At 39.2% G+C, this 16,582-nt stretch overlaps 1 protein-coding gene across 2 annotated transcripts; it reads right to left on the bottom strand.

The window, feature by feature from the left end:
- Window positions 1-1,383: 1,383 nt before the first annotated feature.
- Window positions 1,384-15,490, bottom strand: ttpa (tocopherol (alpha) transfer protein). Of its 2 annotated transcripts, none has more exons than XM_044218657.1 (6): window positions 14,602-15,490; window positions 14,107-14,328; window positions 11,451-11,604; window positions 8,205-8,398; window positions 6,828-6,938; window positions 1,384-6,699 (listed from the first exon to the last, which is right to left on the bottom strand). In XM_044218657.1, exons 2-6 carry the CDS (start codon window positions 14,284-14,286, stop codon window positions 6,451-6,453), a joined length of 888 nt encoding a protein of 295 aa, XP_044074592.1. In that variant the 5' UTR covers window positions 14,287-14,328; window positions 14,602-15,490; the 3' UTR covers window positions 1,384-6,450. The 2 variants fall into 2 exon arrangements, with proteins under 2 accessions (XP_044074592.1, XP_044074591.1); XM_044218656.1 differs by having other exon boundaries at window positions 14,107-14,353.
- Between the last annotated feature and the right edge of the window lie 1,092 nt (window positions 15,491-16,582).

A 16,582-nucleotide genomic window follows, 5' to 3' on the forward strand; every position in this document is an offset into this window, starting at 1 on the left:
GGGATGTACCACCGGAACATAACTGAAGTGGCTTATATCAAGAAATCCTACCAATGGCTAGAGCGGGCCGGACTGAAGGACAGCACAGAGGCACTCATCATGGCTGCACAGGAGCAGGCCCTGAGCACCAGAGCAATAGAGGCCCAGATCTACCACACCAGACAAGACCCAAGGTGTAGGCTGTGCAAAGAGGCCCCTGAAACAATCCAGCACATAACTGCAGGGTGTAAGATGCTGGCAGGAAAAGCATACATGGAGCGCCATAACCAAGTGGCTGGCATAGTGTACATGACGTGGCAATACCAAGCGATGGCAACATCAGGAAAAAGGAACATGAGAAACCAGAGAAATACCAAGGGCTCAGAAGAGCTGGAGAAGGCTTGGAAGGTGAAGGCAACAGTGGTGCCCGTGGTCATCGGAGCACTCGGGGCAGTGACCCCCAAACTGGAGGAGTGGCTACAGCAGATCCCTGGAAGAACACCAGACGTCTCGGTCCAGAAAAGTGCAGTACTAGGAACAGCAAAGATACTGCGCAGAACCCTCAAGTTCCCAGGCCTCTGGTAGAGGACCTGAGCTCGAAGAATGAGACCACCCGCGGAGGGTGATGGACGAAGTTTTTTTATATACTGTAACAGATCAACATACAGGGAAGAAGTCATTGTGTAAAATTGTCACTAAAGGTTCTTTTTGGTGATGTTTTGTGCTTGGTATACCTGAAATAATTAAGTACTATGTTTGTATCGTGTACTTGATCTCTTTTCACTGTGTCAACTGCTTTCTGAGATTTATAATAATAATTATAAACTTTATTTATAGAGCACTTATCAAAACAAAGTACAAAGTGCTTCACAGAGAGATAAATAAAATACCACAGTGAATGATAAAATACATGGCAAAAGCTCTGTCCCCCTTAGTTTTAATCCTGGACTCAGGAACAGACAGAAGACCCCTGCCTGAAGATCTCAAACTACATGAAGGTTCATAAGAGATTAAAAGGTCTAAAATATAGTCTGGAGCCAGACCGTGAAGAGCCTTAAAAGTAATCAATAAGATCTTAAAATCAATCCTAAAACAACCTCATCTCTGTCCCTTGACAAGCCCACTAAATTGTGTGACCTCTTTTGCACACGTTGATCAGCACTTATGTGAATCAGCTAATACTTTAACATGCTTGAGTGGTTTGACCAGCGGATATCTATGATGCATATTTACAAGTATATAATAATTCTCTACATAAGTAGGAAAAAGACCAATTGGTTACTGAATGACACATTCTTATGCTGCTGCTTTCACAGTGCTGTTAAGCCTAAAACAGTATGCTCCATGTACCAGGTGCTTAACTTGAAACATACATGAAAATGAATAAGAACCTGCACACAGACATGTTCCTACATACCATTTATTAACAACATTCATATGCACAAATCTTTCCTGTCTACTCATTAAGCAGACATACAAGAATACGGGTGGGTCTTTGAAATATTTTGTTTTTTACTGGAAACATCTTATTAATATTTAAAGCAATCATGTTGTATAGGTCAAATTAGTAAAAAACTGTTAAAAATGTGTTACCACATGATAACATCATAACTTCAGCTTTTGTGATTGCTTTTCCTTTATGTAACTTTAAATTCTATGTCATTTTTTTGTGCTCAGCATTCTCAGGGCAAAGGGTCAAATTCACAAACAAAAAATTCACAAATGAAAAAAACATTTTCTGTTATTATGAACCCATTCTAGGTTTTGCAGCAATTAAAAACAATAATTATAAACTCAGTGTGAACAGCAAATTCACTTTTGTTTTTAACAATACCTGGGTATATGTGCATAATATTGGTCCAAACATAGTCAAAGGTTTCTTGTCATTCATGATATAAAATTGCAAAAAAAAAAAAGAAAAGAAAAGAAAAAAAAGCTAACTTTTAAACTGTTAAAATGAAGACCAAAGTTCAAATGATCAGCCATGAACAAATAGAAGACTGGGTGGATTGGTTTAGCTGGCTGATAAGATTAATGTCTGGAAGGTAGTGATAAGTTGGAGACAGTGTAGGATTCATGCTCATCTGCAGCGTTTGCAGTCCATGGTGACATGAAAACACACTGCTGTGGAACTGTTTGGCTTCTAGGTATTTTGCAACGCATCAAACAGAGTGGCTCTTAGACTGAGTTCATAGGATTTCTGAGTAAGGTGGTCGTTTGTTTTGAGCAGGGTGAACTTCAGAGCTGGTAGGGCCTGAGTGTCTCATTGTCTTCAGCCATGCAGAGGACTGAGCCTGGTTGAAGGTTGGTGTCTTGCAGCTGCTACACAAATCTCCTCCTGGCAATCCATCCCTGAGACCCACTGGATAATTGTCACAAGCATTGGTTTTCACAAAGTTTGTTGCTTCAGTTTTCATGATGGCAATTTGCATATATGAAGAGTGATCAGATGAATTACAATTAATTGCAAAGTCCCTCTTTGCCATGAAAATGAACTTAACCCCAAAAATACATTTCCACTGCATTTCAGCCCTGCCACACAAGGACCAGCTGACATCATATGTCAGTGATTCAATCGTTAACACAGGTGAAAGTGTTGGCGAGGACAAGGCTTGAAATCACTCTGTCATGCTGATTGAGTTAGAATAACAGACTGGCAGCTTTAAAAGGAGGGCGGTGCTTGAAATTACTGTTCTTCCTCTGTTAACCATGGTTACCTGCAAGGAAACACGTGTCGTCATCATTGCTTTGCACAAAAAGGCTTCACAGGCAAGGATATTGCTGCTAGTAAGATTGCACCTAAATCAACCATTTATCGGATCATCAAAAACTTCAAGGTGAGAGGTTCAATCGCTGTAGGAAGGCTTTAGGGTGCCCAAGAAAGTCCAGCAAGCGCCAGGACCGTTTCCTAAAGTTGATTCAGCTGTGGGATCGGGGCACCACCAGTGCAGAGCTTGATCAGGAATGGCAGCAGGCAGGTGTGAGTGCATCTGCACACACAGTGAGGCAAAGACTTTTGGAGAATGGCCTGGTGTCAAGAAGGGCAGCAACAAAGCCACTTCTCTCCAAGAAAAACATCAGGGACAGACTGATATTCTGCAAAAGGTACAGGGATTGGACTGCTGAGGGCTGGGGTAAAGTCATTTTCTCTGATGAATCCCCTTTCTAACTGTTTGGGGCATCCGGAAAAAAAGCTTGTCCGGAGAAGACAAGGCGAGCGCTACCATCAGTCCTGTGTCAAGCCAACAGTAAGGCATCCTGAGACCATTCATATGTGGGGTTGCTTCTCTCGCCAAGGGAGTGGGCTCACTCACAATATTGCCTAAGAACACAGTCATGAATAAAGAATGCTACCAAAACATCCTCCGAGAGCAACTTCTCCCAACCATCCAAGAACAGTTTGGTGACGAACAATGCCTTTTCCAGCATGATGGAGCACCTTGCCATAAGGCAAAAGTGATAACTAAGTGGCTCGGGGAACAAAACATCAACATTTTTGGTCCATGGCCAGGAAACTCCCCAAACCTTAATCCCATTGAGAACTTGTGGTCAATCCAAAGAGGCGGGTGGGCAAACAAAAACCCACAAAATCTGACAAACTCCAAGCATTATGCAAGAATGGGCTACCATCAGTCAGGATGTGGCCCAGAAGTTAATTGACAGCATGCCAGGGCGAATTGCAGAGTTCTTGAAAAAGAAGGGTCAACACTGCAAATATTGACTCTTTGCATAAACTTAATGTAATTGTCAATAAAAGCCTTTGACACTTATGAAATGCTTGTAATTATACTTCAGTATACCATAGTAACATCTGACAAAGATATCTAAAAACACTTATACTTGTGTCATTCTCAAATCTTTTGACCATAACTGTACACTAGAGATCCCTGAAAAAAACTTCATACAGTAACATCTAGCAACATTCCTGTAAAAACATGATACTCAACTTTATTTATATAGCACTTTACGCACAACACAGTTGATCTAAAGTGCTTTACAGCACACACAGAGGAAAACAAAACAAAATCAGAGTGATGACAGTAATAATAATAATAATAGTAAAGGCACATAGTTACACAGAGCCCAACACACACCTACAGAGACTTTAGGGGAAATACCTGAGCTGGTTAGGTTAGGCACAGTTAAAGGCTAGTGAGTTAAAGTGTGTTTTTAGATGATTCTTGAAAATGTCAATAGTGGGGGAGAATTGGATAGTGGGAGGAAGAGAATTCCAAAGTTTTGGGGCAGCGATAGAGAAGACCCAGTCCCCATAACACTTAGTCCTAGATCTTGGGAAAGACATAAGTCTTTGGTCAGATGATCTCAGTTCTCTCACAATGTGATATGGGGAGAGGAGTTCTGTAATGTAGAGGGGGTGAGACCATTCAATACTTTGTAAGCATACATAAGGATTTTAAAATCAATCCTGTAGCTAACAGGCAGCCAGTGTAGGGAGGCAAAAAAGGGAGAAATGTGCGCCCTCTTTTTTGACCTTGGTAAAACTCTTGCTGCTGCATTCTGAACCAGTTGGAGATGGGATAAACAAGCCTGAGTGACAGAGGTGGCCAAGGGGCTAAGATGAGGAGAGATAATGTTGGTCAATTGCTGTGGTCCAAATAAAATAACTTCAGTTTTATTCTCATTGAGCTGTAGAAAGTTTGCAGCCATGCAGGATTTGATGTCCTGAAGACAGTTTTTGAGGTCAATGAGTTATTAGGCTCTAGGGGGAAGTGAAAGGTGAAAGGATAGTGAAACGATATGTTGTATTTTTGAATAATATGGCCTAGCGGAAGCAAATAGATGGAGAAGAGGATTGGGCCAAGTATGGAACTTTGGGGGACACCATAGGAGATGGAGGCTGAGGAAGAAGATGAGTTGCTAATAGAGACATTGAAAGGTCTGTTGGATACATATGAAGAAAACCAGTTTAAGGCAGAACCAGAGACCCTCACCCATTGGTTTAATCTGTGAATGAGAATAGAATGATCTACTGTGTCAAAGGCTGCAGTTAAATCTAGGAGCAAGAGGACAGAACAGTTACCTGAGTCAACAACTAGAAGGAGGTCATTAGTAATTCTCAGTAATGCCAATTCAGTACTGTGAAGAGCTCTGAAACCAGATTGGAATCTTTCAAAGATGATGATGTTTGATGTCAGGTGGGACAACAGTTGATTAAAAACAACTTTTTCAAGGATTTTAGAAAGAAAGGGGAGTTTGGAGGTTGGTCTGTGATTATTGAGGACTGAAGGATTTACATTTTGTTTGTTTTTTTGTTTTGTTTTTTAAAGTGGCTGGACAACTGCATGTTTGAAAGTTTGGGGAACATTGCTGGTTTCCAGGGAGCTATTGATAATTGCAAGGATGCTGGGGCCAATGGTGCCAATAACTTCTTTGAAGAGTTTAGTTGCAATAATGTCGAGAAAACGGGTGGAGGTCTTCATAGAAGAGATAATGTGATATGTAGTACTTTGTTGTATTTTTAAAATCCTCACATTTAGCGACAGATGCTTCTAAACAAGAGGTGACAGAGTTCAACACACTAAAGATTACCCTGGGTACTTTTTAGTGTGTTTGTTTCCAAGTCGAGATGACACAATAAACTGTCCTGCCTTTAGACCAGTCTCCACTCTGAAACACATAGTTTGAGACGAGTTGGCTCAGTGAACCTGAACAAACTGCGAACAATGACCAGATAGCAGATACTAGCAAAACCAAAATACATGAATTAAAAATGTATTAATTAAATTTAAAAAGTAGTTCAACATTGTGGGAAATAAGCTAATTTGAGTAAGGTACGGAGATTGATACCACTTCCGCGTCTTCTTATTTACACAGTATATCTTATTTGTTTAACTTGTACATTAACAAATGTAACAATGACAATTTGTGGTTTTAGGGTATCCATCCAGTTTATCCATCCGCCCAGCACTTCTGTGCAGCTCATCTCGCAACTTCCAGTAAATTCACAAATTGTTGTTTTTACATTTCTTTTTCTGTGCAGGTTAAACAAAGAGATATAATAATAATGTTAATTTGTAAGTTTTCGAGGTTGTTGATTGTTTTTCTTTTTAACTTACAGACCAAAGCTAGTTGTTTCCACCTTCTTCCAGTCTTTATCCTAAGCTAGGCTAACTATGTCCTGACTCAAACTCAGTATTTAACACACAGACATGAGACTGACATCAACCTCTGTATGTGTACTTAAGTTAGAAGATGCAAAGATTTCAATGAGCAATGTAACCACAAAGACAGTTAGCTGGCAGTCAAATATCATGTAAACACAAAGTCAATCAGATGGACCAGTGCTGAAATGTTTTAAAGCAGCACAGACAGCTCTCTTGATGCAGTTAGTATTCGAGACTTAAGGACCTCAAAAATGGCCACAGAGTGTGTTGGGTTGTTTTGATCCAACGTAAAAAAAAATAAAACAAGCATGTGTATGTTTGATCAAGGAGGCCAAAACTGCAAACATCATTCCTCTGAATGTTGTTCAGTCTTCACTTCCTCTGAGATCAAGGAGTCCTCCGGAATAATGGCAATGTCACCTGTTGGATGGGAGGCAATCTGCTGCAGGAGCTTCTCTGATTGAAGCAGCTGATCGGTCCAGTTCTGACATGCCTCTTGTATGCAAGGGCCCTCTCCTCCATATTCTGGAGGCAGGATGGGCAGTGAGAAGAAGTCGCTTAAAGTGTCGTGGAAATCAGCACCGTGCATATGGATCTACAGTGGGGAGAAAGGGAACTGATTTTAAAAGTATGTTTAAAGGCATTTCCACTCTGTATGTAAAAGAGAGTCTATGAACAGAGATGGGTATCTTTGCAGTGACAAAACAATAAACTCTGTCTGACCCTCTGTTTGATCTTATCTGACAGGAAGGGACGAATCATGGCAAAGACCGGCCGGAAGAACATTGGCTCGTTGACCAGATGGATTCCTCTAACTTTCAGTGGAAAAGAGTCCTGAACATACAAACACACACATACAAGGACAGGTAGAAAAAACAAATTGAGCATACTGACTACTTGTTGAGTTAAAAAAAAAAAAAAAGGTTGCGCTAAATAAATACATGTTTCGTTCCATATAGCCTGTATTTAGTTTTTACTGGTACAATGCACTTTGCAAAAAAGTTGGGGTATATGATTCTGGAGAAATCCAATACCATGATATAGAGCAAACAACAACACAGCAAGTAATATAATGTTAGCTAGGTTGTGGGTCAGCAAACTGTCCCTACAGTTGCTGCTGTGAAGCTAACAGCCAGAGAGGACGAGAGCTCAAAAAAGGCTTCTGGTTATAGAAGGGGAAGAGTCCCTCTGAATAATTGTTAGTTGAAGTGTTAATAATAAATGCTTAAAAGTGTATAGTGGGAAGAATAGGGATGCAGTAAAAGGCCATTATTCTTATTCTTTAGTCCTCTTCAAGATTTTATTCTACTACTATCTCAAATCATTATTTAGACATATTTTGTAACAGTTTCCTTTGCTCTTCTGTAAACTGTTCTTCTTTAAAGCTGAAGTCTCTTTGGTCTGGGTTGAGGCTTGCTTCCTGTGCCAGAGCCAGAAAAATGGCAACAAGAGTGGAAGAAATTGATGCAGCTGTACAGGTTGTTGTTTTCAGGAAAAACAAATCTTAAATTGACATATTTCTTCAAACAACATGACATGTTTGTGTCCACTAAAAATGTCTGCCGGACAGATCCTTCACCTGTAATGATTGGTTAGGGCAAAATAATAACCGCTCCCAAACAGAAAACAGCTAAAATGAACATTATCCCAGACAGACAAATGAAGTGAAACAAAATGGCAAATCAGTCTCATTATCAGGCTAGCTTGCAACCTTTCTGGCAATGTGTTTCAAATCTAGTCAGAGCTGTCGAACAGGAAGTGCTGCGATTCTTCATCCTTAACATTTCTTTCTTTCTTGTAACTGAATAATAAAATTTTTAGGCTGATCTAAGAGCCACAATAGTCGAGCCACTGTGCAACAAATGCATGCACAACTATGTCTTAAAGAAAGAAAGAGCCTGACTTTAATAATGTGTTGTTTTAGCCATGTTCCTTATATGAGACCTAAAGTTCTCAATTTTTTTGCTGAAACCTGTTATAAAGTTTTGGTTATCATCTGCATAGCAATACAAATGTCACTGTGGATGAAGACCCACATGAAGGATAGCAGAAGTTGTTACAGTAAATTCAACATGATCAGAAGCATGATCTTAGGCCTACCGATAGTATAGAGGATATCTTTCTGGCGAGGGAAGGGTTAATCTGCAAGGCATGGCCTAAACTCCATCCCTGCAGGTCAAATATGGCTTTCAGACCCCGCCTCTGCGTCTCTGTCTCCGTGGAGATGATCTCTGATGTCATCAGGCTGACCCTGAACACCTGGAAGGCCGACCAGTCTTTTGGGTTCCACTGCCCTGCAGACAAACAGATAGAGAGACAGACACGTAAGTATACTTTCACTGTACAATCAGTCTTTAAGCTGCATTAAATGACATTTTTTAAATGAACATTTAGGTTTTAGCCTTTAGCATAGGTTTAATGGGTATCAACAGGAAAAATCTGATGCTAAACTATAAATCAAAACCTATGCCGTGGGTATCTACATTGGGACTGCCGTTAACCCTTTGCATCAACTACAAACCCTATTATTAGGCCTTAAAGCTACGTTAAGTGATTCTCATACCACAGATGTATCAAAAGATCTTGATACAGCATCACTAATCAGCCTTGCACCCTCTTGCGGTCCAGTATCCAATTCTTGATTGATCTTGACATCAATGATTTACACTTTCAGAAGACACAGAGCAACAGTATCATTCATTTGGAGTTGTATTTGTGTCCACCTGCTGAATTTAAGACTAATATTCACTCTCCTTTTAGCTCGGTTTTTGGTCTCCACCAACTCATGAGGGAAATATCTGGCTCTTTAGCTGCTAAATGCTCCACAATGTTCATCAGCTAGTCGCTAACTTTTTCTGTCTGCCATTTGGTGCTGGGCAGGTTGCGTTATCAGAGTTAGTTATTTTCTTTTTCACTGAAAAACAAGGTTGATGAGCTCAGAGTTTGCGGTTCATAAAACCAAAACTATGAGCTAAAAGAGGGTAAAACAAAGCGTAGGGTGATAATTCTATGTGGGAGCGACTTCTTTTTTTATATTAAAAAATTATTAGTGCAGCTTTAAGGATACACTAAATGCATTTTGGTGGGATACTTCAATGTAAACGAAACTGTGTGTAATGATCTAATGAATCTATGTGATCTAATGAATCAGATTATTTGAATTTGTATACTGTTGAGTTGTATGCCATTTATAATTGTGTTAAAATTTACTGTAGGCTATTTCAAGTAAAGCACTAGTATGTAGCGACACACTAACCACACTGGCTAGTATCAGTATATCAGGTGCAAATGTTGTGTAACACATTCAAGACTGGCAGAGAAGTCACAATCATGTGTGTCCCTTCACATGTAGGCATTTGGAGTAATGACGTAATAGACAAACTGGCTTAACAAGGAAATAAAGTCAAGGAAATTGAACAAAAGGAATTCATTTATATTCAATTCAAAATGAAAAGTAGGTAAAGTGATAGAACAGAGGAGATGTGGCTTAGTGGTAGAGCGGGTCGTCTACCAATCTGAAGGTCGGCAGTTCGATCCCGACTTCCCAAAGCCCACATGTCGCACCCCAAATTGCTCCCGATTGGGGTGCCTTCAGTGTGTGAGTGTGTGTGACTGAGTTAGTTTGCTGATGAGCAGTTGGCACCTGCCATCAGTGGATGTGGTATGTAGTGTGAAGCGCTTTGAGTGGTCAGAAGACTAGAAAGGCGCTATAGTATAGTCCATTACCATTTAGGAGATAATAATGACCAAATTGAGAAAAGCAATCTGACCAGACCACTTCACATTATAGGGGAAGATCTTTTTGTTTGTTTGTGAACGTAAAGAATCTGAAACCACAAAGCAAGAGCTTATAACATGCAGGAAAAATGCAGCAGAGAGATGACAAGGCTACATGGACTACGACTGTCAGAAACAGAGTATACTAGAGTGGGGAACAGGTCAGGAAACAAATCAGGAACATAATGGGGGGGCGGGGGAAATAATGCCAGAAGTAATGCAACAATAAGGATACCAGCTTCTCCAGAAACAGGAAGAAGATGCTATTCTGCTAAAATTACATCATTAGAGTTGTGAGGTGGGAGGAGTTATTTTTGGCTTAGTATGAGTTCTGTTCATTGTCTGCATAGACAATGTTGTATGGACACAAAAGTCTTCTGGTTGAATGATCAATGCAAAAGTTACATACACATACATATATGTGTATATATGTATGTGTATTTAGACTTGACTTTATTACAATGTATAAAGAAATGGGCTATAGGTTTATCCAACTGCAAATATCCCATGGCATCAAACACCACAATAGTTATATAAATGGAAATGAATGCCAGTAGACTCTTGTGGGAGAGGTGAAAAGAATAGTGCCTCTATTCTACATATATAGTTTACTTTGAACATGTCCAGTACAAAAAATTGGAAAAGATGTCAGTGGCTTTTTTATGTGTGTGTGTGTGTGTGTGTGTGTGTGTGTGTATAGGGGGCAATCAATTAATTCCAATTACATGCTAAGTTATCGTAACCTAGAGACTCTTTTAGTTAGTGCACAGCAGATCAGCTGAACATGCAAATATGTGAAATTTGTCTACAGGCAAGCACACAATTCAACATATATAAAGAATTGAGTTTCCAATGACAATTCTTTCAAGTAAATTATTCTGAGAATCAACAACTGCTTATAAACTCAACACAACTAACTAAAATAACTGTCTGGAAACGTTGTCTCTATTGTCCCTGTAATTATTACCAAATTACAAATTATTTTGTTCCTTAAAATGAAATTGTTAAGGAAATAACCTGTTTTACATTGTTTGGGTTTCAGTGAGTGTGAATTTAATGCTCATAGTTTGCACAGAAATTATGACATTAAAGTTATAATCGATAAAAGTTTTATGAAATTAAACCCAATTTTTGATACTATTTATGGTCTGTATTTTCACAGGAAAACGATGCATGCACAGCCTCACTGATAGCTGTTCACTCTCAAAGCGAAACCGTTTTCATTGTTCATATGGGCACTTGACTATTGTTTTAAGACAGACTTGAAAAATGTGAACCTATCCTTTCAACCGCAGTTGCTGTTACAACGGTAACCACAGGTGTTGTCAAATCAAACAGGACTGAACGCTTGAGGATTATAACTTGAAGTGATTGTGTCTTGTCTCTGTCTTATGGTATCGTGGTATTTTGTTGAAGCCATTATCCATGGCTCTGTGATGTTTAAATGTGGACTTAAAAAGCTTAAAAAACAAAACAAAAACAGGCGTAAAGAGAAAACACATCTCTTCTATGGAACATTACATCACTGCTTTTGTGTAGACACACACACACACACACACATACACTGACCTATCCTGTAGATGAGCACCCTGCTGCCAGTGTGGTCCCGCTGTGGGAGGACGGCATGGTACGATGTGTTGAGGAGTCCGAGCACCGAGCGGGAAGACAGACAAGTGCTGATCTCAGGACTTTCCCTCCGCCACCGCTGGTAGTTCAGTAAGAGCTGCACAGGACAAATGCAACATTAAGGGACAACAGAGAATTCATGATTCTACTGTATCTATCATCAGCAGTGACTGCAGTTGAAACACCGGTGCATTAAAGAAGATGTGTGCTTTAAGCTTCCAGGAGTTGACACAGATCAAATGGTTTTATAACCTTTAATCTACTCTTCAGGAAATAAAAATTCAAGACCAGATTGTTAGGTTGTAATAAAAGCAAATTTAAATAACTATTTGAGTGGTAAAAGTCAGAGTCAGTGTTGTGTACATGTATCAGAGATTCAAGTCATCACCACAGACTGCTGAGCTTAGACCCAGTTGGCTGAGCTCCAGCTGCTTTCAAATGAAAATAAGCAACTCAGCCTTCACTTTGAGCTCTAAATGTCCCGAGTGACAATTCTACATGTAGTCACTCAGTATGTGCTCTCTCATCAGCTGCGTACACCTAAACTTACACACTCAGCATGCTCACATGAAAGACTACAGTGCAGTGTACAGCAACAATACTCTGAAGTATGATTAAGTCGCTGTAAACTCAGTACTGCGTACAGCAGACACTGTACACCCATGAATATAGTCGTACTATAAATAAATCCCTGGTTCACTAGATTTTTAGAGAGGAATTGTTATAGTAGTATCAGCTACTAGCCAACCAGGACAAAAGTACTGGAGCAAAAGACTGGACTGTTGTGTGAACTGCGTGGTTTTATATGACTGAACACACAGCCGATTTGTTTTTGGTATGGGCCATATGGAATGAAAGTAGATGAGTGCAAGGAGGCAGCAAACAAACATACATAGCTACAGTATGTACTCATCAGTTCAATTTGTGTATCAATCTTTGATATTTGTTAATAATAAAGTCAACACTATACTTAAAGCCAGAAAAAAAGTGCAGTATGTTTAGTGTTTTAGTTGCCTAATAGGCCTTTTTCACAGCCGACATTTTGACTTATCATAGAAGGAAAAGCACAAGTCTTACTAATAACATTAACGATGGCTCTGTTCTAAATAAGTGTCCCGGTAGGCCCGGACAGTGTGACAGTGAGCCAGACTGAACAAAACCAGGACTCTGAAACTGAAACTAAATGGAAGTCAGCCATGATTCATTTTATTATTTACACCTGTGCTTTTCCTACTATGACGTGTCAGTATGTCTTCTGTGACAAAGGCCTATTCATTTCTTTGGTAGATAATATTTCCGGTCTTGGCTATAAAACTAAAACTATCTGCATGGCTAGTTCATGTGCTACATACTAATAAAGGTAAGTGTGAAATGTGTTTGTGATTTGCATGACAGTTTAGTCAATTAATTAATTGATGGGAAACATTAGAAAGAGTAAGGTCTAGACCTGCTCTATAGCAAACAATGAGATAACTTCTGTTATGAACTGGGCTATATAAATAAAATTGAATTGAATGCATCACATTTAGCAGATAGGGTTCTCACTAGAAAATATTAACTGACCGCAGTACATCATTTCCACATGTAGCTTATTAGATATTCCAAGAACATACAATAAGTGATTTTAAAAAAAAATCGGTCTTTTTAACAGTTTAAAGCCGTGTTCACAGACATGATCACTGCGTGGAAAATGCAGCCTCCTCATTCATTTCAATGAGACCAATGCCCTCTGATGCCGCAGGTAAATATAATTGGCAACGTGTACTTAAAGTACCAAAAGTAAAAGCACTCGCAGCAAAATGCCCTGTGAGTGTTTTACTGTTATATCGAGTATTATTACTGATGCATTAATGTTAAAGTATCATTTTACTGTTGTAGCTGCTCAACGAGGAGCTAGTTCTAAGTATTTTATATACTGTTGGGTAGATTCATCTTTGACAATGCATCATATTATATAAATCCATCATATGCTTTGTATTCAAAATCTTAATTTGTAACGTAACTAGTAACTATAGCTGTTAAGTAAATGTAGCAGGGTAAAGTGTGTAGTACAAAGTGGTTTGAAAAAGTGGCTTGAAATGGAAATACTCAAGTAAATGTACTTCTAATAATAATAATAATAATAATAATAAAGTACCAATAACTAATCTTGATCAATATCATTTTATAACCTAATACTGTAGCTTTAAGTTCATAAGTGTAAACACATCAAAAACATTTGATGTAGGCTACTGTACGCATTAAACCCAAACCTTATACTAATTCATCTATTAAACATGTCAAACTCAATAAACCTTAAATGCTTTACACTTTTGAAATATGGCGCTAAAGCCATAAAAGACATCTAATATAACAATAACTGCCCAATATAACTACTGTATGCTGCTCTCTGAGCTCGGTGAATGATGAAGCACAGACACTGCAAACAGCAGTCCTTCAGGAAGGCAAAAGACAACGACTTGTGTTTAAAAACCAACTACATAAACTTTTATTAATTCAAAGTTAAGTTGAATTTTTAAAACTCACTATACGCTACTGTACCCTCGAGTACTTTCATTATGTTGGAGTGATCTGTTTGTCCTGGCGGGAGGTGGTGTACCTTCAGAGAGAGCTCCACGTCGAAGTCTCTGGCCCGCAGAAACCTGATGAGAAAGCCGTCGGAGAAGGTCCTGACAGCGGACAGCTCGCTGGCCTGCAGCGCTCTCCGCCTCAGGCTGCTCACATACGGCCCGAGCTGTTCCGAGTCGTCCGGGAGTTCGCTGAGCTGAGGCCCGTTCATGTCGCACCCAGGGTCCGGTTACATTTCACTGCCTGCGGGCTGCTGCTGGTTAGGGGGAAGAGACGGGCTGAAAACGGACGGAAGGCGTGTGTGTGTGTGGTGTGTGTGTGAGCGAGAGAGAGAGAAAGAGAGAGACGTCCTTGACAGAATGAACAAAATGACCAGTTATTGCATTGCTTAATGGCACTGTAGCCCAACAGTAAACAGACCTGTGACCCAGAATTACTATGAACTTAAGTTATTATTTTACACCATTGTTATTCATTATTTTGTAGTATTTACTTAAACTACATAAAAGGTAATCAATATGCTCACCAGCTGTAATATTCGAACGGTCATTCTCACAGAATGAACTGTTGTTCTGAAGCCACATCCAGAAAATGCGCCAACATCTCCCTCTGCTGGCCACCAGCAGCTACTGCAGGCACAAGGCCTGGGCCTCTGCAGTGATAGGTGGAGAAAATTCACAAACATATTTTGGATGTATGTACAGATATGTGACGTAATGGTTAGAAATATATGATTCCACTGTCCAAAATGTATTTCAAATGTCATCACTATGTGGCCTACAAATGCATGTACGTTTTCAAATATTCAGGGGGTGGGCAAAATAACAACAACACCTGCACATTGCAATGCAATCTCTGTAATAAATGCTGACTTTGTGAAATGTTTGTTGACACTGTGTCATCCAGGTGTTCATCCAGGTGTTCACCCAGGTCTGTGCTGCGGCTGTCGCTTGTTGGGTTGCATTATAGAGATTTAGAAAATGGGTGTTGTTTTCTCTTTTCTCGTATTTGTGTTATTAATACGTTCTTGCTGTTACCACCAGTATCCACAGGAGTTGTCAAGTCAACCAGAACTGAAATCTTAAGGATTACAACGTTAAAGTGGACTAATTTATTTTCATTTTTAGCATCAATCTAAACTCTAAAGAGCCCACCTTGTAATGACATGTTGAAATCAAATGACATGTTTTAAAAAAAAAAATATATAAGAAGCATCACAAACAACTTAACTGTCATTTACATCATTCCTCATCAGATGCCTTCTCCAATACTTTGTAGCTCCACTGGCAGCAGTTAAATCATTTTAGGTTTACTTCTACCAGCTTTTGCACATCTGGCACACCTTCATCATCACCATCAGTGAACATCTTACATCTAGTGGTGGAAGAAGCATGCAGATCCTTTACTTAAGTAAGTACCAATACATTATTGTAAAAAATACTGCATTACAAGTAAAAGGCCAGCATTCAAAATCTTAAGTAAGTAAAAGTACAAAAGTATTATCAGCAAAATGTACTTAAATGATCAAAAGTACTCAATATGCAGAAAAATGACCCTTTAACTTATATATTACTATATTTTCATTATACAACCATGTGTTGTAAAATGATAAACAGATGACCTTGTACCTTGTATTATTAGATTGCTGCTGATGCAGGGTTTTACTGTTGCAACTGGTGGAGGTGGAGATAGTTTTCACTACTTTATATGCAGTTAGCTAGTGTAGTCCTGTGGTTTCCAACCTAGGGGCCAGGCCCCCCCTGCGGGTCACAAGATAAATCTGAGGGGTAGGATAGAAGGAAAAACAAACATTTCTTGGACTTTTCTTTTCATTTTTGCATTTTTGTAAATTAATGGATAGTGTTAGCTCTTTGGGTCAGTTAATTCAATTAAACCATCTGAGAAGTTTAAAGGCTAAAGGTCTCATCTGAAATGGGACCACAGGCCAAAAACACGGATTTAGTCTTTATGCAACACAATAAATATTATAAGCTTGTTATTTTCTGAAATGTAAATCTTAATCTGAAAGGTAACTAGTGACAGTAGCTGTCAGATAAATGTAGTGGAGTAGGTATAAAGTAGTATATAATGGAAACACACAAGTGAAGTACCTCAAAATTGTACTTAAGTACAGTACTTGAGTAAGTAGTGTACTTATTTACTTTCCACCACTGCGTATATCTATTCAAATATTTTCAATGAAGCCCATGTCCAGGCTTTGGCTGGGCCACTAAATTAAACTAAACTTTTGGGAGCAAAGCCTTTGGGTCAGTGTTATGTTGAAAAGTTAAAGGGCCAGTTTACTGAAATTAGAAAACAACATATTTTCTCAGCGGTATCTAGCCATGCAGATCGTTTGGGTCTGACTTTTTAAGGTTTTTAGATGGATGTCTCTGAGATTTCTGACTCCAACCCAATACAGTGGAGGTGAATGGAACTTTTCTTTGCCTCAGCAGGCCAAATCCAACCTAAAAGTTATGACATACAATAAAAACACTGTTAATAAC

Source organism: Siniperca chuatsi, linkage group LG13 (assembly GCF_020085105.1).
Source record: "Siniperca chuatsi isolate FFG_IHB_CAS linkage group LG13, ASM2008510v1, whole genome shotgun sequence".
Taxonomy (NCBI): Eukaryota; Metazoa; Chordata; class Actinopteri; order Centrarchiformes; family Sinipercidae; genus Siniperca; species Siniperca chuatsi.